Here is a 25,094-nt window from a genome sequence, read left to right as displayed (position 1 = left end):
AATTATACAAAATCTAGTATATTTTTTAATGTTGAAATGAATCTTCGATTTTTACGTTGTAAACAGTTTTTATATCATTTCAAATTGATTATCAAAATAAATCTTTGTTTATGTATAAAATGTAAACAATTTGAATCAAGAACAAAACGTACTTCGTTCTAAGAAATAATGATTTCCATGAATAAATTGAACGATTTCGCAATGATTCATTTCGTATGCACCGAGGCAAGTGCATCATTAAACATTGATCGCTGTGCAAACATGTCTATTCGCAAAAGCTGCGAGAAGGAAAAAAAGCTATAATAAGTGTGGACAATTAACAATAATTTATCAATTCCCCTCATCAATTCGTGGAGCCGCAGTAGCTCTTTCTCTGTCCCAAAATGTTGCGTCGTTCGTTTGGACACCGAACGTAATGCACGTCTGTATGAGCAGTATGAGTGCGTATGCCAATTTACAAGGATAGAATAATCCGCGCGCCGTATGGCTTCTCCTCATCTTCCGGGTCGCTGGAAGTGGTGGTCCTAGGTGGCAGGATCCGATCAGTTTCGCTGCTCGAGGTAGGGAGGATTTTCTTTGGTATAAATGTGTAAACGGCGTTTCACTATCAGTTGCACGACTCAACTACGTACGTACATACACTTACATACTTGTACATATAAATATATACATACGTACGTACATGGGCATCATATAACATGTGTTACATATGATGAGTTTTAGTATCACTTCCGAATCCAAGCGCGTAAAGCAAATCGTTCAATTGACCACCGCACGTTTGTCCACATACACACACGGTTAACGTGAGGATGATACAACCTTTTGCTAATTGACTAATTGACTGAAGTGCGTTCGGAGAACTTTCAAACAAAACCAAAGAAACTACCAAAGACAACAACTCGTTCAAAGTGTTCAGTGTTTGATATTTTTTGTGTAATTCCAACTCGAACCAAAAGGTAAGAATGCAATAGACTAATCAACACTTACTTAGAAAAAAAAACCTGTTTCAAGAGTATTAAAAACCAATTTGCAGTAACCATTCGAATTTTATGTTCAAAATAAGAATAACTTTCCTTTTATTGTCTTACTTTATGAAAAATATACCTAAAAAAAGTTGTATATTTATGAAAAATTCCTTCAAAAATAATGGAATTATGTTACAAAATTATTGGGATATTTCGCATGAAAAATCAACAAAATATTTTAGAGTTTAAAACTGTGCTTAATAACAAACATTTTTTTAAAATTTTAAATTGTTTTTTTTGTACGTTTTATGTTACTAGTATACATCATACATAAATATGTAAATCTTTGTAAAAATAAAATGTATTATGTAGTGAAAAATTGATAATTTCGAACATTTTTAACCAATTTATAGTAATTTTTGTTATCTTAGCTGGAAGAAATAAAAAGTACAATTTGTATTGAATTTGAAATTTTAACGGAATTTTTTTTGTTTAATGAAACTGATTTTTTCTAATGATAATAACAAATTGATAATTAGTAAAATTTTGTACTAAAAACAATATTTTAATTAGTTCATTAACTAAAAATCAATGAAAATATAAAGATTGTTTGATAATTATTTTAACAAAAACAAATTTATACAAGAATGAATAAAACATCAAGAAACTTGCATAAATTTGTTTAAAATATGAAAATGTTGGGTCAAAAGAAGTTAAAAAATGTTGAATATCAAGAATAAAAAGGTTTAAGAAAAATACAAGTAAATATAATTAATGTTGTGACAACGCGAAAAAGGATTGTCATGTATATAAATAAATCAGTTTATTCGAATACAGGAAAATTTCGTTTTAAGCAAGCAATAAAAGCGAATCAATTAAAAACATACGAATGAATGAGCATCATCAATCAAGTGCGGCTTACCATGATGAGAAAACGGCAATAAAACTAAACTTTATTACTTTTTTTTTCAGGAAAGACCGCACGAAATAATTAACGAAATTTATTGTTTTTCTTTTTGTCTTATTTACTTTGACACAAAATTTAATAACGATTACACAATTATCTACGTCGCTTGGTGCGAAATGTTTTGTAAATAGTGCTGATAATAGTAATAATTATCAATTTAAAAAAGAAAAAAAAATACGATTAGTTTTTAAATATTAAATAAAATATCTTAAGAAACTATTGACGTACATATTACTTGATTGTAACGCATAAAACATTGTACGCAATGAACTGCAATACATTATTTTTTTTTTAAATTTGACTTACTGACTGAACAATAACAATTTCTGCTATCTTTTCGTGAGTGTACTGTTTCACTTTTTAGAACCAATTAAAACCAAATTTATGGCAATGTTTAACTTGTTTTCTTTACTTATCAGTTCGACATGAATGCAGTTAAATATATAAGTTATTGTTTCTTATCGAAACAAAAAAACACGTTCAAGTTAATAATCGGTACTTTTTTTTGTTCTACTAAAATCAATGATGCGAATTGTAATGATTATGCAAGAAATTATTATTGATTATTGAATTGAATTGCGAAACGACATAGATAAGTTTTCAGACTGTAAATGTGTTAAATAAAAGTGTTTAGAAAATAACAAAACGTAATCTTTATTAACTATTAAAGTGTCGGAAAGGTCAAAACTCATTGGAATTAAATGTAAATGCGTTTAATTTTATCAAACATTCAAGAATTTGCGATTTAAAGAATATATTTTTTTAATTTTATTCACATTCTGTTCATCATTAAATAGATAATCTTTCCTGCTGGATAGTTACCATTGCGATGATTCGATTTTTATAATTTGTTGGTTAGCTGTCTTCTTGTAGCTTAACTTCAGTAGTATATTGATGCTCTGCGATTCCACTATTTCCTTTGACTGTGAATATGTTGCTATCCTTAATACTGTCATTGTCCATCGACTTGGCTGAAGGTCCATATGTTGAACCTCATTAATTTGACTGTCCATTTGTGATGAACGATGGACCTATTGCTGCAAGCACCGAGAGGGCTCACAAAGGGCCTGGCTTGACCAGGATTCGAACCTGCGCCCACTCGCTCACACACACTTAACCATTCGGCTATTAGTCGCCCTCAAAGAATATATACAAAGTAAATAAGATCTATTTCACAAATTCATTATTATTCCATATTAAAACAAACAGAAAATAAGAATAATTCGCAACAATTACCTAAAAAAGTTATAATCTTAGTGGATTCAAAAGTCCAAAACCTTTATCGTTTATGCAAATTGTTTAAACAAAACATAAATTTGCCACGACCCGACGAGATTACATGAACTTCAGCACATTCCAGTTCTTAGAATTACTTGTAAAACTTTCATGAAAAACAAAACGCGTACCAAAACCGGACAAATCGAGAATATATGTGTTTCAATTAAAAGTTAGTTTATTTCGAAATTTTCGAACCGTACTATAGTGAATCCGGACTGATCAAATCCGCATTAAACGATTTCAAAACAGAATCATTTTTTCATCATAAAATTAATGTTCACAATGAATATTGTAAACATATTTTTTATTTTTTTTTGATTGAGGCTTACATTGAAATGTATGATTTATGATTGCGTTTCTCGTTAACTGCACGCGTTTCATTCTCGTGGTGTCCGTTTAATTTGTCGAATATGAAAATGGAGCGGAATAATGAATAGTTTTCCTTGGCATTGTATTACATGCGTTTCGAAGGATACGTATACAAGTTATAATAGCCAATAACAAACGTGAAATGTCCTTAACACGAAAAACTATTTCCTTAAAATATCTACGAAATAAGTAAACAACATTTTTATTGTTCTTCCTTAATATAAAAAAAAACCTAATTATATTTTGATTCACTTTATTGATATACAGTGGAACCTTCCGTTCCAAAATTTCCGGATTTTTACTCGTAAAGTGAAACATATTCAAAAATACACAAGTCTTAAAAATGATGTAGCAAGCGCGCAATCCGAGATTTCTCTTCCCATCGTCACTCGTTATGCGAAACGTCGCTCGTTAAGCAAGTAATTTTTCTTACAATTCATTTTGCTCATTATCCATTATTTTCTTTGTTATCGATCAAACGTTTTCTGGTTCAAGAAACTTATCTTAATAAAAAATTATACTTATCTTCAAGTTATTTGTACATTCCAGTACATTACTTCTCATTTAACAATAGGATTTACTACTTGACGATATCAGATAATATTAATATAAATGAAATAAATAACAAATCCAACCTTCGATTTAAATCATTGAGTTTTTTTTTCTAAAATCCAAATCATTAATGTTATTTTTACATGTAAATATTTCCTACTTAAACAATGCTAAATATATTCTTTAATTTCTTCAATCAGTTTTAAATATATCAATGTTTTTAACACAAGTTTTTTTATTGTTATCAATTTAACTTTGTTTCATATTTTTTTTTATTTTCACATGATTGAATTAAGTCTACGTGACTCATTTTCATGAAAAGTTGAATTCCTTCAATGTTGTATATACACTTAATTTTGAATTGTAAATATTTTTCTATTTAATAATATGTTAAACTTTATCAAAAACACTAACAAATGTTTATAAGATTTATACATTTTTTTATTTTCAAATTTTTAATAAGAAAATTCAAAAATTCTACAAATTACTTTCATTTTTCAAAATATTTCGTTAATTTCAAATGTTTTTATTGTAGTTTCTCATTGAGTTAGTTTTAATAAGAAAAATTGAATTCCATCAATCCAAATAATAAAAGTAATATAGTTGCAAATATTTCCGATTTTTACAATGTTAAATTTATTTTACAACTTATTTTAGTAACATTCTTAAAAAATTGCTCAATATTTGAAATTCTATAAATATTTCGTTATATTTTGTAATTTTTTATTGAATTATTTCAGTATTTAAATAAGAAAAATCGATTTAGATAAATCCAAAGCAAAAAATTGATTTTTAGTAAAAATTTCCTATTTAAACAATTTTTCAAAATACATTGAAATCATTCGAATATTTACCACGATTTTCATTCATTTCTCAAAACAATTAGTACTGTTTTGTGTTATTACAATAAGTATGTTTTTTTTAATGATTCATACATTCTTAATCTATTTGGAATACATCGCTTTTTGTTTGTTATTGCAACAGTTTTATTGTTATCAAAGTAACTTTGTTTCGCGTTTTTTATTGTTTTTCAAGTGACTTAATTAGGTCTAGATGACTCATTATTTCATGATTTCATTTCAAACCAAACAAAATGATTGATTCATCGATTCGATCAAATATCGCAACGCACTCATTGTTTTCACTATTCAAATCCCAAACGATGATTAAACGAATCCGGTAAATGAACTTTCTATTACGAACCATAAATAGATCGAGGATAAAAATAGTTTTCGATTTACAACACACATTACAACTTTTTTTATTCTCACATCCACGCTTCAATTCATTTTCAATATTTCTCACCCAAATTTCATACAATAATTAATATTAGTTAATTTATTAAATTTCCAAATTCTCTATCTCTAAGTTATATAACTTATTTAGAGAAGTTGACTATTGTTTATCGATATTATCCAAGAAAATGAATCGTAGCGCACCGCAGTTCCCAGACCAGTATTATATAACAAACGGGCATTTCGCAACACGTCTAACATAGTGAACCGTATCTGCAGGAGCCGTTGCGTAACGCTTCTCTCTGCAAGACGAACGTTTTGTGTGCCGAAGCCAATGATCATAGTTTTTGTTTGTCTGTATTAAAGCTGCAATGGAAAAGTGTCTCATAGTAAATGATATGGCAATGCCTGAATGTGTTGACTTTCTTGTAATGTGAAAGCAAGTGCACTAAATAGACGCCTGTTGCTGCAACAAAACTGGAATAGTTCATCACCGTGTGTCTCTATTATTATTATTACTTCACGTGCGCTTTCAATTGAATTCGCCTGACATAATCGCATTTTAATAATTATTGCTTTTTTATATATAATCAACAACATCATTTTATTACTTTTTTCTTTTTCATTTTGTTTTGTCGCAGTTGTCGCAATTATTTCATTAGCATCAGAAGTAAACAAATCAAATCTCGCAATAAACATTGTTCTGCGAGCAATTATAATGTAATTTTGAAGGAGGAAGAGCAATGGGAAAATGTGTGTTATGCGACGAATTCTTCGCGTCGCACGACTACCAACCGTGAAGAGTATTTAAACTATCCCCTTGGAAATTCGATAAACAACATACGTAACAATCATTATACAAGAAACGTTCGCAATTTGCAAATACGCATTTATTCTCATTATAAATGTTGTTTATGTTGTTTCTTATAAGAATTATCATTGTTCTACAAGAACAATAAAAATTTTCAATAGCTGTATATTCAAAATTACTAAATTTGTTGTTTTACAAACAACAAGAACGACAAAATGTTAAAATTATAAACAAAATTTGGAAACAAAAGTAAAATCAATCACAAATTGTATATGAAACTTTTCTTTATAATTATTAAGAAAATAATCAAAGGAATTCAACTAATTTAGTAGTTAATTGTAAAAATTATTGTTGTGTTGACAAATTATTTGACTGTTGACATTCAATACATTTTTTGACAGTTGACATTTGACTAATTATTGTTAGTTTATTATAATTATTGTAAAAATTATTTCAATAACATTGTTTTACACATAAAAACAAACAACAAAAGTAACTACTAAACTAAGTTATGTTTATTATTCCAAATTTAAGAAAAAAAAAAATAACATTTTATTGATATTGTAGTTGAATTAACAAATTAATTATTTGACATTTGTCATAAAACAAATTATTTGATTGTTGACATTCAATAATTTTTTTGACATTTGACATTTAACTAATTATGTCGTTAATTATCACAATTACTTTAGAAGTTACTTCAGTATATTAATTATAACAATTATTTCAATAATATTGTTTTACACATAAAATTAAACAAAAAAAAGTAACTACTAAATTAAATTATGTATATTATTAGAAATTTAGAAATACAAATTTCTGAAATTGTATTGAAATATTTCGATTTTACAAGTATCAATTCAATTTATTTCTTTTATTACAACTGTTGACACTAAAATGAATTAATGACAGTTGACATAAAATACATTTTTGGCAGCAATGAATTATTTGACTGTTGACATTCAATAATTTTGTTGACAGTTGACATTTAGCTAATTATATAGTTCATTATAAAAATTAGTTTAGAAGTTAGTTTAGTATAACAATTATTTCAATAATATTGTTTTACATATAAAAACAAATAAAATAAAGTCACTACTAAATTGACAAGTTGACATTTAAATGAATTATTTGACAGTTGACATTAAATAAATTATTTGACAATTGACAATCAACAAATTATTTGACAGTTGACGTTCAACTAATTAAGTAGGTAATTATAACAATTAGTTGAACAAAAAAATAACTACTATATATAGTACGTTTATTTAAGAAAAGTTAAAATTTATAAAAAAATATATTCAAATTAGTCGATTTTGCAATATCTAATTCGTAGAATGGAACTGCCATTTTTTTGTTATTTGTCTCATCATCATTAATTAAAACGAATGCGCGTCTGAGGCGGACTTTCAGCTAAGGTTGCAATTAATTGATGTTACTTGAAGTAATTAACAATTAATTGAATAACAAACACATATACGGACGTGTGACAAAGTTCAAATTGCGCTGTTTCTTCGTCTTCGTTATTTTTTTCTATCCCAATTTTTGCATGATCGAAAATAAAAAATTGTTGTATAATAACGGAGATGAGGAGATAATCTCTTTACTTAGTCTTTAATTGAAGTGCCGGACAATACGCGCGATAAATTTCAATGAACTTTGACAGCCATTTTCGATGAGTCCTCTTTTATATGGTCCGATGCTTAGCCGCAATTTTTTTCAATTGGATTACGTGATACACCTTTTCGGCAACACAATTGGATTAGACGCATTTGGAATGTACCGTTTATTATAGTATAAGAAAGTAACATCTTTATCAAAGTCATATACTAAAATATTTGAAAATTTAGATTTTGTTAATAACAAACAAACTCAATCAATTATTTTACAGTTGACACTCAATAAATGATCTGACAGTTGTTCTTTTTTTTAACATCCACACCCTCCAATTAGCTTGTGTTGAGCTCAATTTTGCCAGATATCTGACAGTTGACACTGAACAAACTATATGACAGTTGACACACACAACTATAATTTGAAAGTTGACAGTCAATAAATTATTTGACAGATGACAATCACCAAATTATTTGACAGATGACATTCACCAAATTATTTCACAATTACATAATATGACACATTAAAATACAATGAAATTTTTAAGTAAATCTAATAAATTGAAACGTTACAGTCATTACATACAGTTACAATCATTAAATCATTTAACCAATAGATTCTTCATCTGGTACAATTTTAAGATCCTTGTGTATCCTTTTTGTCTGATTAATACCAAGGAACGACAATGGTTCTTCGAACTTTTTTTCACATATATAATAAACGTGACATATTAATTCTGATACTCCATCTATTTCACAATGTCTGAACTAAAAATAGCACATTATATCACCTTTCTTAGAATATTTTTTTTTTAATCCAATATTTCGGTTTCTTTATTTAATTACGAGTTTTTGCATATTAAAAATTGGCTATAAATTTATAAAAATCAAACGATTAATAATTTGAGTTCAATTGTATATGTTTTTCGATATTTTGCATAATGGGTTATATTATTTTGAAAGTGACAAGCTTATTTTGACACGCCATCTATTTGATCATTCTTAAATAAAATCAATGTTACAATTACAAAATGTAACAATTTCTTACAAAAACCATATGCAAACATGTTCAATTATTGTCTACTGTGTATAGTAATCATATCTGCGGAAAACAGTAGATATTAATACACATTTGAGACAGTGAGGAATTCAACCTCGAGTGTATGCAAAGAATTAACGCAACAGATTAAGTGTCGGATAATGGCGATGCTTATCTATTTGCAATACAAATCTTACTCTATGGAGGATGGCCTCGAGAAATTTAAACAAAATACCTATGTTTATGATACCAGTATATTTGTACAATGATCGAAACGTCAGTCAGAACCTTCGAAAAAAAAAAATCAATTTCGAGTCGAATCAAGTTCACCTTCGATTCGTGACTTCAAAGATGCAATTAGTTGCCTTTTCTGAAATATCCAATTTAAGGTTTTACATACATCCATATATAGAATTTACCAAATTTGGTTTATTAAAGGAAGAATAAATATTTCAGTGTTTGTTATATTTGAAAACAAATTATTTCCTAAAAGATTTATTAAAAAAAAATACAATTCAAAGAATGTTAATAAATTTAATATTTTTTTATGTAAATTAAGGTCATTTTTATCCTTGCATTATGTAAGAATGTTTTTAAAAAAACTTTTATTAGATTTTTGTTCTTAAAGTTACAAAAATGTAAAAATAATTGTTATAGTTGATGAGTAAACAATAGTAAAGAAATATTAATGTAAAATTAATAATGTTTTACTAACTTATTGAAATCTTATTAAAAATAGAAGTTTAGAGGTAAAAAATCTTAAAGCTAACAACATTTTTCCTACTAAGAAAATGATATTTAAATTAAGAAGTTTATAAGTAAATAATCTTAAAACTAATAATGTTTTTTCAAAACAAGAAAATGATTTTGAAGGTGCAAGTTTACAAGTGAAACTAACAATGATTTTCCTAATAAGAAAATGATATTGGAAGTAGATGTTTACAAATAAATAATTTTAAATAAATATAAACTTAAAACTTCTTCCAAACATAAAAATGATACTTGCAGAAGAAGTTTACAAGTAAAGAATTGTAAAGAAATATTAACATAAAAGTTGTACCAAGAAATTGCTACTGAAGAAGGTCGGAAAAAGAGAATCAGATTACATAAAAAAAAACTTTTTATGATTTATTGAGTAATTCAACGTGGGTAGCGCCAATGCCATGACCTACGAATAATATAGGAAGCGTTCCAAATTGATCGGAAGCAGAAATCACGACATAAATAACGAACCAGATGTAATTGCGTAACGGCAACGGCTGACCGAGACCTTAATAACAAAAAAAAAAAACAGATTCGACCAAAAATAATTACATAATTACCGTGCGTTAACCTATCAATTACAAACATTTCAATGGAAACCAGCTTTCTAAAAAAAAACACACGCAATTTTCCTGCAAGCGTTAGGAAATTGCATTTCGATCAATTGCATCAAAGTTGTAAACAGTTTTTCGATTTTCTTTGCAAATCGTAATAAAAGTGTTACAGATGCAAATCGACGCAATGAAAAGTTGCATTATTTATAGAGCTGTAACACAATTCAGTAGTTTCATCATAAACAAACACTTAGGAATTTATTTCTCGAAACGTAAACACTTCCTAGGTGTGTAGGCGTGAGCCGACTAAAGGCGTCTATAATCTTATTGTTTTAATTGTTTCCTTCGGCTAATGCGAATTAATTTATACCGTGATTTACTGGGGTGGTTCGCATTAATCTTTATTTTTCTTGCCTCGTATGCAAATGTAAATAGAAACGCTGACTGTACGTATTGAAATAGCTTAGGAAAGGTTATGGTGCAAGGATAATTGCAACTATTCCATCAATGAATATATGTAACATAAGGAATTGTTTTGCGAAGCTGTGCACTATCTAACATAAGTGAATAAATAGAAAATGTGTGTGTTTTTTTGTATATACACAAAACATTCATGAGGATTAACATTATCTGGTATTGTGTTAAATCCACATAGAAAAAAAAACGTTTTTCTACACAATTGAGACGTTTCGCTTATTCTGTTCAAGCTCGTTCCAAGATGTACCTCGGCGAAATGCTATGTCGCTTCTGGAAAAAGCTGGGTATGTATTTGTTCTTTTGATTTTTATGCACAAACTATTGTAGAAAGCACAAATCTTGTTTAGTTGCACTTGTTTTCGTGTGAATTATTTTAGGAAACGCACCAAATGTAATCAAAACATATTCAAATTTAAATCTATATGAAATGCTCTGAAATGATTGTTACCTGTACGTTTTTTCGTGAGATATTTTTAGGAAATAAACCAAATGCAATTTAACTTGAAGAAATAATATAACATAACGTAATTACATTACGTATTATCAATTCCGACTTTATTATTACTTAGAATTAATATAGATATTAATGTTATTTACCAGCACGTGTTTTTGTAAGATAGTTCTAGGAAATGCACCGAATTTGGAAATGTGTCATCTTTTATCATCAACTGTTGAATAAAAACTTATATAAATTTAAATCCAATTAAAATAAATATTAAAAATATTATTAATTCTTGCATTTCTACACGTGTTTTTGTAAAATAATTAATAAAAATTGAACAAATTTGACAAACTTACAATAATAAAAAAAATGTAAAAAAGTAAAAAATTGTATGAATCCAATTAAAATATTTTTTTATCTTTTTGTAAATAAACAAAATAACTTTAATGCATAACTTGAACATTATTTATAGTATTTTTGTAAATATTTCTCTAACATTACTACTATTGTTTGTATTTATATACAATCTGACTATTTTGTAAACAAATATGAATTATTTCAATTTGTTTAGGTTTGAATTGTTTCAATTTTCAGTGAATATAAACAATTCAAAGTTCCGAGTATTTTCTTATCTATTCCACTTATTATTGTTGTATTTTATACAAAATATGAAAATTTGTTTAATTTACTAAAATGCAACATTGTTTTATTTTATTATTTTTAATGAAAGATTATACAAATATTGTTACAAACTTTATATAATATTGAGTGAACTAAAAAGTTTTGAGCGTTTTTCTTTAGTGAGCCATATCTCATGATGTATACGTTGCATCTTGTTATTCTACACTGCGACTTAAAGGCTACATGACGCTTTAAAAAAAGTTCTTTGAAAGTTTTGTATTTAGTGAATCCAGTTGTGTGTTAGAACGTTCCAAACTGGAGGTAAAAAAAAAGAGAAAATTCGATACATTCTTCATCGAGTCACTTATTCCATTGTCCAGGAACTGAAGATTAGCCAGAAAACTGTTTAGAAACATTTGCATTAGGTCTCAAGAAGATGCCTTGATGTATGAGACAAAACGCTCAGAACGTTTTACTTCACCCAATATTATAGATCTAATTTGTTTGTTATATTGAAATTAATTTAATGAAAACATACATACAACATTTATTTTAATATTATGATGACTTTTAAAATTACATCAAAATTATACTTCTGTTTTATTGTACAAAGAACATATACACAAAAATATAAACCAATTTGATAAAACATAATTTATGAATTTATGTTCCTTAACTACTACGCAAATATGTAGTGTGGGTCAAAATGACCCAATGATTAATTATTAAGGTTTTTTTTGTATTGCCTTTATTTTTTTTACAAATATGTTTAGAAAATCGTATTTATTCATGAAACATTTAATTGTAATTAAATTTCCAACTTTTGATATGAGAAAAATTGAAGACAATAAAACCGAATTATTACATAATAATCAAACTGAGCCGTATTTCCTTATATATTTGCAACATGCTTCATGAAAATCATATAAAAATTCAAGAATATTTAAAACCGTTGAAAAATGAAGAAAAACTTACATAATATTTGCATAAATAAGCTACAAAAATAAAAAGACGAAACCTCAAACTGAGCTACATTTCTTAATAGAAAAAAAAGCAATTAAATTTGACAATAATATAGAATTATTACATCATTATCAAAGTGAGTAGTATTTTCTTACATAATTGAATCATGTTAAATGAAAATCATGAAATAAATGCAGTAAAAAGTCAAGAATATTTAAAGGTTTTGAAAAATGAAGAAAAACTTACATAATATTTGCATAAATAAGCTACAAAAACTAAAAGACGAAACCTCAAACTGAGCTACATTTCTTAAAAAAAAAATCAATTAAATTTGACAATAATACAGAATTATTACATCATAATCAAACTGAGTAGTATTTCCTTATATCATTGTACCATTTTACATGGAAATCATGAAATAAATGCAATAAAAAGTCAAGAATATTTAAAGGTTTTGAAAGATGAAGAATAACTTACATAATATTTGCATAAATAAGCTACAAAAACAAAGAATTGAAACCTCAAACTGAGCTACATTTCTTAATAGAAAAAAAGCAATTAAATTTGATAATAATATAGAATTATTACATCATAATCAAACTGAGTAGTATTTCCTTATATCATTGAACCATTTTACATGAAAATCATGAAATAAATGCAGTAAAAAGTCAAGAATATTTAAAGCTATTGAAAAATGAAGAAAAACAAAAATAGAAACCTCAAACTGAGCTACATTTCTTAATAGAAAAAAAAGCAATTACATTTGACAAAAAGCTGTAATAATTCTATAATTACATCATAATCAAACTGAGCCGTATTTCCTTTTATATTTGTACCATTTTACATGAAAATCATGAAATAAATGCAGTAAAAAATCAAGAATATTTAAAGCTGTTGAAAAATGAAGAAAAATAACATAATATTTACATAAATAATCGAGAAAAAACAAAAATAGAAACCTCAAACTAAGCTACATTTCTTGATAGAAAAAGAGCGAGGATAATTGAAAAATATTTTTATCCTTGTAAATAATGCAAATTAAATAACGAGTCTTTCGATTAACAAATCTTTGGCTTAACGAGAAAAATTAATTATAAGAAAAATGACTCGATTAACGAGTGATGTTTCGCATATCGAATGATGATGAGAAGAGAAGAGAACTTGTGTATTTTTGAATATGTTTCACTATACGAGTAAAAATCCGGAAATTTTGGAACGGTTTAAACTCGTTAAGCGAGGTACCACTGTATTTAGAAGTGGTAAAAAATGCAGAAATATTACATAATATAAAAGTTTAAACCTTAAACTGATTGTCAAAACAAAAAAAATAATTGCAAGGATAACTGATATAAGGATAACGTCCCACCAACAATGCAAATCAATTCGAACGTTTTGACCTGCTTACAATATATTATCCGAACGACCTAGAAGGAATCTGAAACAAAAAAAATAATAATAAATTAGAAATAACAAAACGGACATAAATAAAACGTTTGAATCATTTGAAGTACAAGAACAAAAAAAAATAAGTAAAGCCGGAACTGCTGCGATCAAGGATCGCCGGAACTGAGACGCTGCGCCACGATCTAAGGTCAATATAACGAGCGAAGCAAGGTTGCCCCCGACGAAACCGTCTGCGGCTAAATGGAGATATGATTTACGGTCTCCACCTTCGGATTTCACTTTCTTTCCCATTGCCAAGGTCGAGCGTTCGCTCATTAACCGAAAATAAACTACGAGGATTAGAGTTCACTCTACCTGTTTGCTTTTGAGAATTGCAAAAAAGTAGGTCAAATGTTTGATTGTTTATTTGCAAAAATTGAAATCTTAGGTTTTTGCCTATTTTGTTCGTGTTTTATTTGGTGGCCTTAGAGGAAACGCTCGGAGGAAAACGCAAATTGGAGAGAGAAAAAATTGGATGTATCGCAATATCCACTGTTTGTAATTTGCTAGAGGCTGAGGAAAAGCGGTATTGCGCAGGAAGTATGACAACATAAAGGTTTCTTTTTTTTAATAAGATAATTTGTATTTGCGTAATAAATCAACTGCATTTCCATACTTTTCCATGATTTACTAAACGTTGATTAATTTTGGTATCAAGCAATTATTTATGTTAATTGTTGTTGATATTTTATTACTGTGTGATAGAGATTTATACTTAGAAGTAATATCAATCTGTACAAGTAATTGACCTTAAGTATTAAGATATTAAAATTTCCATTATTTATAAAAAACACATCCAAATATTTCCACTTCACACGTTGCAAACAAAATCTCAATAATTCTAATTATAATTGAAAAGATATATTTTTAAATATACATAAAATTATATTGAATAACTCTTTTTAGGAAATATGGTAAATCTGGAAGAGATGATACAAATTCATTCAAATATTCTCCACCACATGATCTTTGAAACCAATTAATAACATTTCAAAAGATGTACTTTTCAATATACAAAAAAAAAATCATAATAACTGATTTAAAAACTGGGTTAAATCTGGAATAATGGATACAAACCCATCAAAATATTGTCCACTCCACGCATTGCTTAACTTTTTTAAACTGATATCTATTAATAATGATTCAAAAGATTCGTTTTTAAAAATACAAAAAAATATATTCACAAATAACTCGTTTAAGGAAATATTTGAAATATGAGGCAGTGAATAAAACTCATCCAGATTCTGTGCACTCTGTACATTGCTTAACTTTCTGCACTCTCAATTGGTCAAAAAAAATCTTAATAATTCTAATTATAAATCAAAAGATACAGTTTTAAATATATAAGAAAAGATATATGGAATAACTCGTTTAAGATAATGTAGTCTACTACACGTATTGCTTAACTTTTTTAAATCTATTAATAATATTTGAAAAGATGTATTTTTCAATATACAAAAAAAAATGAAATTCACAATAACTCATTTAGGAAATTGTGTTAAATCTGGAAGAATGTATACAAACCCATCAAAATATTATCCAATCCACATATTGCTTAACTTTCTTAAACTGAAATTCATTAAGAATAATTCAAAAGAGGTAGTTTTCAGAATACAAAAAAATATTGGCAATAACTCGTTTAAGGAATTGTTTATAATATGAAGCAGTAGATAAAAACCCATCCAAACACTGTGCACTAACTTTCTGTACTCTCAATTGACCATCATAATTCTAATTATATATAAAAAGATATATTTTTATATATACAAAAAAAGTTATTCATAATAACTCGTTTAAGGAAATGTTGTAAATATGACAGAGAAGATACAAATTCATTCAAAAATTGCTTAACTCTTCGAAATCTATTATTAATATTTGAAAAAAATCTACTTTTCAATGCAGAAAAAAAAATCACGATAAGTTGTTTAAGCAAATCTAAGACACTGGTTAAAACCCATCCAAGTACTGTGCACTCTACACATTGCTTAACTTTTTTGTACTAAAATCCATTAACAATGATTCCGAAGATGTAATTTTCTATATACAAAAAGTATAATCACAATGAATTGAAGGAATTGTATTAATACTGTAAAATTGGATAGAAAACCATCCAAATTGCGTCAAATCCACACATTGTTTAACTTTTTTTAACTGAAATCTATTAAGAAAAAATGTAAAGTGTATAAATAACAGAGCTTCATAATAATTCACAAGATGTACTTAATAATATCCAAATTGGAGCTTCACAATAACTCGTATAAGGAATTGCTTTAAACTTGTCTTCAGCCTCGAATCAGTGCGTTGGCTTCAATGAACACCCAGAATGCGACAACTCCAAGTCAATCTTCGATTATTGCATCACAAGAATTCCACCTTATAAGTTTTACTTTTTTCTTAATTTTAATCTATCTAAGATCGACAATGTCTGGACGTTTCAATGCAAACCGTAGGATTGAAATCTAACATTTTAGAAAGAAGTTATTAATATTTAGCCTTGCTGCTAAAAGTCCTCAGGTTATTGGCCTCCCACCAAAAACTTGCTCCAATTTACTTCCCATTGTTAAAAAACAAAAACGAGATGCAACAATTAACAGCGCTGTTAATGAATGTAATTATACTTGCAGTAATTAAACGTATGTTTAAATTGATTACGACGTGCACGAGAAGTTGCATAGAGTAAAACCTTGGAAAAAAGTAAACTTATCGATTAATGGTTTAGACTCGCTGATTAAAGTAGGCGAGGCTAAGCTATTACCTTGAACCTCATTTTCATTCAAACAAACAATTAAGAAAAAAAAATATGACAAAACACACAGGAAATGCCGTTCAATAAAAATGTAGAACGTGACATTTGTAAACTATTTCATCGTAAATTATCTAAACAATAAATAATACATAATAAAATAATTTCTACATTTAATAATTTGTTAAGTACAACTTAAAATTCTTTAACTCATCAGTTTTGTTTTTTTCATTAATCCGTTTTTAATTAAGGTATAATTGTTTTGCATACGTTTCGTAGGTTGCATGCAAATTGTATTCTAATACATTTGCTTACATAAGCAGGTGCTGCCATCTTTCGGAATTCGTTCCAAAGGAGTTGAATTCCAGGAAATCCATAAACGATCAGACGATTTGTTATAATTACTCCTTTTGGTTACGTGTTTCAAACTTAGTAAAATCATCTAATATAATTGATGCATCGCTTTTCTTGTCAAAATTTAATTTATTGTTATATAATAACAGTCTAGCAGCAATAATGCATTTTTTTTTATATAAATTGAAATTTTTTATTGCAGATTTATCTAGTTAAAATTTGATAATTTTCATTGATAGTTAATAAATTAATAAATTAATTAATTAAATATTTAATAGTTGTTTTCATTTGTTAATTTGCAAAGGAGATTGTCAATTATAAAATTGATTTGATTGAATATAAAATTTACATCTTGATGACAACTAGTGTTCTTGAAAATTTTGAATTTGAAACCAATTTTTCAAAAATCATAGCAAATATTACTGCTTTTTATCAATATTTAACTCTGTTACATTGAGGACATGCAAAATAGGACCCACTGCACTACCTTGTGGTAAAATCTAATTTAGTTAAAAGTAGCTTAATTTTATTCTAAAAAGTACAACTAATTACTACTTTTAAGTCTTTTTGAAGTCACATATAAGAAATTCCTGAATTTGAAACCAATTTTTCAAAAATCATAGTAAATATTACTGCTTTTTTCAGTCCTTAACTCTGTTACATTAATAACATACAAAATAGGACCTATTACACTACCTTGTGGTATACCTAATTTATTTAAAAGTAGCCTAATTTTATCTGAAAAATTATTAACTAAATACTACTTTCTTCAGTATTTCAGTCTTTTTGAAGTCACATATAAAAAATTCCTGAATTTGAGACCAATTTTTCAAAAATCATATCAAATATGAATGCCTTTTCCAATCTTTAACTCTGTTACATTGAGGACATAAAAAGAAGGACTCACTACACATCCTTGTGGTATACCTAATTTATGTAAAAGTAGCCTAATTTTATCTTAAAAATTACTAACTAATTACTACTTTTTTCAGTATTTAAGTCTTTTTTAAGTCATATATAAGAAATTCCTGAATTTGAGACCAATTTTTCAAAAATCATAGCAAATATGAATGCCTTTTTTCAGTCTTTAACTCTGTTACATTGAGGACATACAAAATAGGACCAACTACACTACCCTGTGGTAAACCTTATTTAGTTAAATTTAGTAGCCTAATTTTATCTTAAAAAGTACTAACTAATTACTACTTATGTCAGTATTTAAGTCTTTTTGAAGTTACATAAAGGAAATTACTAAATTTGAGACCAATTTTTCAAAAATCATAGCAAATATTACAGTTTTTAACTCTGTTACATTGAGAACATACAAAATAGGACCTACTACACTACCTTGTAGTAAACCTAACTTAGATAAAAGTATTCTAATTTTGTCTTAAATAGTACTAACTAATTACTACTTTTTTCAGTATTTAAGTCTTTTTGAAGGCACATATAAGAAATTCTTGAATTTGAAATCAATTTTTCAAAAATCATAGCAAATATTACTGCTTTTTTCAGTCTTTCACTCTGTAACATTCACAACAATAAAATAACACATACTACACTAGCATGTGGTAAACCTAATTTAGTTAAAAGTATCATAATTTTTGAAGTTACATAGCAGAAATTCCTGAATTTGAGACATATTTTTCAAAAATCAAAGTAAATATTAATGACTTCTTTCAGTCTTTAACTCTGTTATATTGAAGACATACAAAATAGGATCCACTAACAAAATACTACATTTTTTCAGTATTTAAGTCTTTTTGAAGTTACATCGAAGAAATTCCTAAATTTGAAACCAATTTTTTAAAAATCATAGCAAATATGACTACTTTTTTCAGTCTTTCACTCTGTAAAATTGAGAAAATACAAAATAAGACCCACTACTCTACCTTGTGGTAAACCTAATTTAGTTAAAAGTAGCCTAATTTTTAAAGTTACGTAACAGAAATTCCTGAATCTGAGACAAATTTTTCAAAAATCAAAGCAAATAATAAGTACTTTTTTTTAGTCTTTAACTCTGTTACATTTAGGACATACAAAATAGGACCCACTACACTACCTTGTGGTATACCTAATTTATTTTAAAAGTAGCATAAATTACTAACTAATTACTATTTTTTTAAAAAAAAGATATTTCATTGCAATTTTGCAATAAAAACTAATGCAATATCTCCTTATAAAATACATGATGCATAACGTACACAACGTTTTTAATTAGCAGAAACCTTAATTTAAACAGCAACTTATTGAACTAGGCCATAGTCTTAGAGGTCGTTCATTTTTTTCTTATAATCAAATCTAAAACTGTATTTATTTCAACATTATAACAAATTTTTGCCATCAACAACCGAATGTTTTTATAAAATCATAATAAATTCTTGTCATCGTATAAAATTAATAAAATCGAACATCGCATTCTTCTGTAATGGATTAAAACGAAGAAGAAACGAAAACAAACTTTCCAGATTTTCTTTTGTATTTTAATTCTTATTCTATTATGTTCATCTTCCTTCCATCATTTATTCAATTCAATCCTCTCATCGCATTTTTTCTTTTTGTTTATTATTTTCCAATTAAAATTACGCTATTTGTGTTTCTTTTCATATTCTTGTACTTTACTTTTTGTGCAACATCGACCCATTTCGCATAAAGATGAAACTAATTGCAATTAAACGTAATTACAATCAACCGTGATTTTCGACATTGAATGGTTGTTGCTGCGGCATATTCTTGCATAAAATCAGAGACCGAGCAGTGGACGTTTTCTTTTACCTTCCTTCCTACCTCTGCGTATCCTTCTTCGGAGCGGCGATCCTTCGATGCTTTCGTCCTTTTTTTTCGCAACTTGGTGCGCTTGGCAAACTTTGTAAACCTTGTAAATATTTTAATTGTTTTCTTGTGCTCTGTGGTTTTCCGATATTTAACAAAAAAAAAAATAGGAAATTATGAAATTATTTATTCAAGATATTTCCATATAAATTTGAATAAATATCAATTTCAGTCTCTTTAATTTTACTCACATATTTCTGTATTTATATAAAACAAAATCTGGAATATTTCTACTATCAAATAAAGCATCATTACAACTTTTTTTTACACGATTTGCAAATAACACGGTTTTTGACTAGTTTTTTTTACACGGATTGTTCAAGAACAAATTTATCGTGTAAAAATAGTTTTGATTACATTAAAAAAAAACAAATATTAAGAAAGTTTATAAAAGTACTCAAATTTTGTACTCTTATTTGTTATCAATTGTTCAATTCTTTATAAAATTACATAAAAAAAAATACAGAGAAAGTGATCAAACTACATTTGAAGGTTGACGTTTAAAATATCGCATAGCAAATTATGCTTAAATAATAAAATTATCTCGTTCCTACAATGAAATTATTCACATCACATAAACAAATAATATACATATTTTTTTTATAGCGGTTTAACAATGTAAACTCTTATATTTATAATTTTATAACATTAATTAATTGAAGGTTGTTCAAACAGAAACAACCTTAAAATCATCTAAATTTCAATATTTACATTTTAATTAAAAATTTAAATCAATCTACAACTAGATTAGTCACTATCACTTTTGTGCATTTCTTATAAAAAAAAAGAAGTTGTATAAATTGTTCGTTTATTGAATTAATAATACTTGTTTTTTTTTAATTATTTATATTTGTAGTCTAGTTTATTAATTATTCAATTTTTATTATTTGCATTTGAAAATTCTTATTGTAAAATTCACACATTTTTTTATATATTCTTTGATCAGAAGATATTTTCAGTCTATCGATCGATTGATTAATCAAATTTCCTTTATTGATTGCAGCCTAGTTTATTAATTACTCAATTATTATTTATTGAATTTGAAAAATTATTTAATTTTCATTAATAAAATATATATAATTAATACTTAATTCAATTAATATAAAATTTGCATTAATTCTTGAATATTTTTTTTTACTTAAGCCCTAAACTAATATAAGAAATCACAAATATAATTCGTTAATTCGAGATGATTCCTCAAAAACTATTAATTTCTATTAAATTTACCTCAACAATTATGAATTATTTAAATTTGAGCATATCTTTATGAAAATTCATGGAGTTTAGTTTTGGAAAACAAACGAAGACATCAATTTTATAATGCTTCAACAAAAAATTAAATAAGATTCATATAAATGTCAATAAATCAATAATTTATATACAATTTTACTAGTAAATCAATCAAAATTTTATTTTTACTTAGAAAATTATATTAATTATAAAATTTCCCTAGATTTCCCTTTTCCCTAGAAGCCAGTAGAGTTTTCTAAACTTTATTTATATTTGCTCTCTCTCTTAGCCTGAATGTGATCTTTTCAGGTGAGTCTTCTGTCGAGATGCATGCCTAGATATTTGACTTTTGTTGCTTTGCGCAGATTTTGTCCATTAAGTCTTACAGTTGGGCAGGTGTCTTTCTTTAGCGTGAATGTGATATGCACTGATTTCATTTCGTTAACTGCTATTCTAAGCCATTCTTGTAGCTTATCTAAATTTTCCTGTAGATATTCAGATGCTACTGCTGGATTCTCATCTGATGAAAAGATTCTTGTGTCATAGCGAATGTTGCAATCGTAGTATTGTTAGTTTTAGGAATATCTGCCGTGTATAGAAGGTAAAGCAGTGGTTCTAAAACACTTCCCTGCGACACCCCTGATTCTATTGGATATAAATCGGTGTATTCGTCTTCTATTTTTACCTGAAACAATCTATTATCGAGGTATGATTTTATTATTTTAAAATAATAATATGGAAGTTGTTCTTTATTTTGTATAGTAGAGATCTTTTACTTTCCAGATCTTGGTAGATTTTTACATGCTCTATTGTGCAGTGTTCGCAATAAAATCCATTACGAAAGACGTTAAACTTAGAGAATTATATTAGTTATGAAATGAGAATTGAAAATTTTTGCAAATCGATAGATTTAGAGCTTTAATAAAAATATTGAATAACATTCACTAAATATAAAATTTCTAAGTATTCTAACCACATCATTTCATTTTAACAAATTATTAATTTAATTGTTATTTTTCTTAATTTATATGCAATTTTACTACAAAATCTATTAATAAATTACTTAACGTTAAGCTTAGCGAAATGAGCAATTGCAGTATTGCAAATCAGTAAAATGTCATTACGTTTACTCCTGCATATTTTACATACGATAACGTAAATGATCGAGAGATGGAAATACCTTGTTTTAATTTCCAGTCTATTTATAAAACGTATTATAATTTACAAATTTTTTGTTTTCTTGTTTATTATTCCAACGTTGCGTCATGGAACAACTCGGTTTCATTTACACACCTCGTGCTTTACACATCTTTCAATTACACATTTATTCTACGTCATTTCAACTAAATCTCTAGCGTTGATTTTATTATACTCTATTTATAAACTAATTTCCGTTCGATATATTCGTTCCTCATTTACATCGACGTCACGAGATTATTTCTTTTATCGCAATAGAAATCTGTTTACGCAATTATCAAGTTTCTTATTGCCCATTATTATAGAAATTAGTTTTCTCCTAAATGATTATCTCGTATAATCCGGCTTCAATCAGTCCGGATTCACTCTAGTCAAAATAATTGAGTAAAATGAAAATAAATTCTAAACAATTTTTCTATTACTAAAACGATCAATTTTTTCTCTTATTAGTGCGGTATATTTCTATTTTATATATGTCCTAAATTAGTTGGGTTTCAAGCAGTCCGAAATATTGATAAAACCGGACTGTGCAAAGTATTGCTAAACTTTCAATTAGAATATTACTATTTTTTGTAAATTTTACATCAAAATATTGTAAAATTTCACGAAATACAATTTTACAATATTTTGAAGATTATTTGTTTAACGCAATTTAAATCAATTTCCTCCTAAATAAATTATATCAATACCTAACATAATATGGCTTCGATCAGTCCGGATTTAATATAGTCAATTTTGAAAATAATTGTCAAAATAAAAATAAATTATTTTTGCTTAGTAGAACAAAAAATATCGTTTTTTTTTTCTCTTTTTACACTGTTTATTTTTGTTTTATATTTGTCCTCAATTAGTTGGGTTTCAAGCAGTCCGAAATATTGATAACACCGGACTGTGCAAAGAATTGCTGAACTTTCAATTTGAATTTCTCTATTTTTGTAAATTTTACTTCAAAATATTCTAAAATTACATGAAATAAAATTTTGCAATATTTTGAAGATTATTTTGTCATACGATAATTTTTTTAACGCAATTTAAATCAATTTCCTCTTAAATTAGTTATAAAAATACCCCGCATAGTACGGCTTCGATCAGTCCGGATTTGAAAATAATTGTCAAAATAAAAATAAATTATTTTTGTTTAGTTTTTTTTTTCTCTTTTTACACTGTTTATTTTAATTTTATATATGACCTGAATTAGTTGGATTTCAAACAGTCCGAAATATTGATAAAACCGGACTGTGCAAAGCATTTTCAATTAGAATTTCTCTATTTTTGTAAATTTTACTTCAAATTATTGTAAAGTTACATGAAATAAAATTTAGATGAAATATAACGCAATTGAAATCAATTTCCTAATAAAACAATACCTCGCATATTACGGCTTCGATCAGTCCGGATTTACCCGATTTTATTTTCATTTTTTATATGGTCTCGAATAGTCCGCTTTCAAACAGTACGGACTGTGCAAAGCATTGCTGTACTTTCAATTAAAATTTCTTAAACTATTTTAGTTGAAAATATTTTTTTTTTTTTTCAATTCATGTAAATTTATTGCAACGACGTCTTAAGTTTACTTATGTATCGCATAGAATTTTGTTTACATAATTAACAGCCACTTACTTATTGCTATTTAACTAAATTTCATTACTTTCAATTACATTTTCTGAAATAATCATATTTTTTTATTTATATTTCAAAACATTGTAATCTTTACAATTCATTTCATGTAAATTCATTTCATCGACGTCATGAGATTATTCGTTTATCGCACAGAAATTTGCTTACGTAACTATCAACCAATTACGTATTTCCATTTAAATCATTTCCCTTCTAAATTATTTCATTGCTTTCTATTGAAATTTGCTTAAATGTGCTACAATTTTAATACAAAATTGCATTTTATAATATTGCATAAAACATAAATAAAAATATATATTTTGTAGTTTAATTTGTAAGTTTTTACTAACATTTAAAGATTATGATTGTTTCCGAGTATTTGTAGATTCTTGTAAATTCTTGTACAAAAAAAATTACAATAATTGTTATGTTAAATGTTTGGATTTTCTACTGTTTTATGAATAAAATCGCAATTTTCTTTACGAATTCATTAATAATAATTACTTACGTAGTGCGACTTGTCTTTAATCTTTACATTATTGAATTTGCTGCCATGAACTCGTTTGTTAAACCCTAACTACAATGGACAAAAAATAGAATTCAAGTACTATCTATGGGTCAAAATGACCCGATTATGAAATATTACAAAAAATATAGAACAAATTTAATAAGATTATTTCTTATTATTTAGTGAATTTAAAACTGATTTTTACTCAAAATAGTCTAGACAATTTTGTTCAGTTATTATTGCTTGGTTGGGTCACTTTGACCCATCCATAGTAGTTACAGGTTAAAAATCAAATTTACGAATTACATTTTTTTTTATGAAAAATTTCTATTTTATTTTAAAAAAATCATTTTTAATTAGAAATCATGTTTTTTTTGTATTTTATCGATTGAATGTTCATTTTTACTGTATATTCTATTTCAATTGTCTTATTTAATACTAATCATAGAAAATAATTGAGTAACGTTTCAAAGCACATTTGATTCTACAAGTAAAGGTCGAATCTATTTTTAAATAGAAACG

The 25,094-nt window shown here is 26.7% G+C and overlaps 1 protein-coding gene across 4 annotated transcripts in view; it reads left to right on the top strand.

The window, feature by feature from the left end:
• The first annotated feature begins 368 nt into the window (after positions 1–368).
• LOC108566976 (organic cation transporter protein-like) overlaps positions 369–25,094 on the top strand; it is a 53,467-nt gene continuing 28,741 nt past the window's right edge. Inside the window, exons 1-3 of one of the 4 annotated variants that reach the window (XM_017927140.1) lie at positions 369–560; positions 724–956; positions 10,853–10,906. In XM_017927140.1, coding sequence (XP_017782629.1) covers positions 10,864–10,906 — 43 coding nt within the window. In that variant the 5' untranslated portion in view covers positions 369–560; positions 724–956; positions 10,853–10,863. Of the gene's footprint in view, positions 957–10,852; positions 10,907–25,094 lie in introns of all 4 variants that reach the window. The other 3 variants (XM_017927139.1, XM_017927141.1, XM_017927143.1) reach the window with 3 other exon arrangements.

Source organism: Nicrophorus vespilloides, unplaced genomic scaffold (genome assembly GCF_001412225.1).
Source record: "Nicrophorus vespilloides isolate i.1.1-1 unplaced genomic scaffold, Nicve_v1.0, whole genome shotgun sequence".
Lineage (NCBI taxonomy): Eukaryota > Metazoa > Arthropoda > Insecta > Coleoptera > Silphidae > Nicrophorus > Nicrophorus vespilloides.
This window is presented reverse-complemented; position numbering and strand designations above follow the sequence as displayed.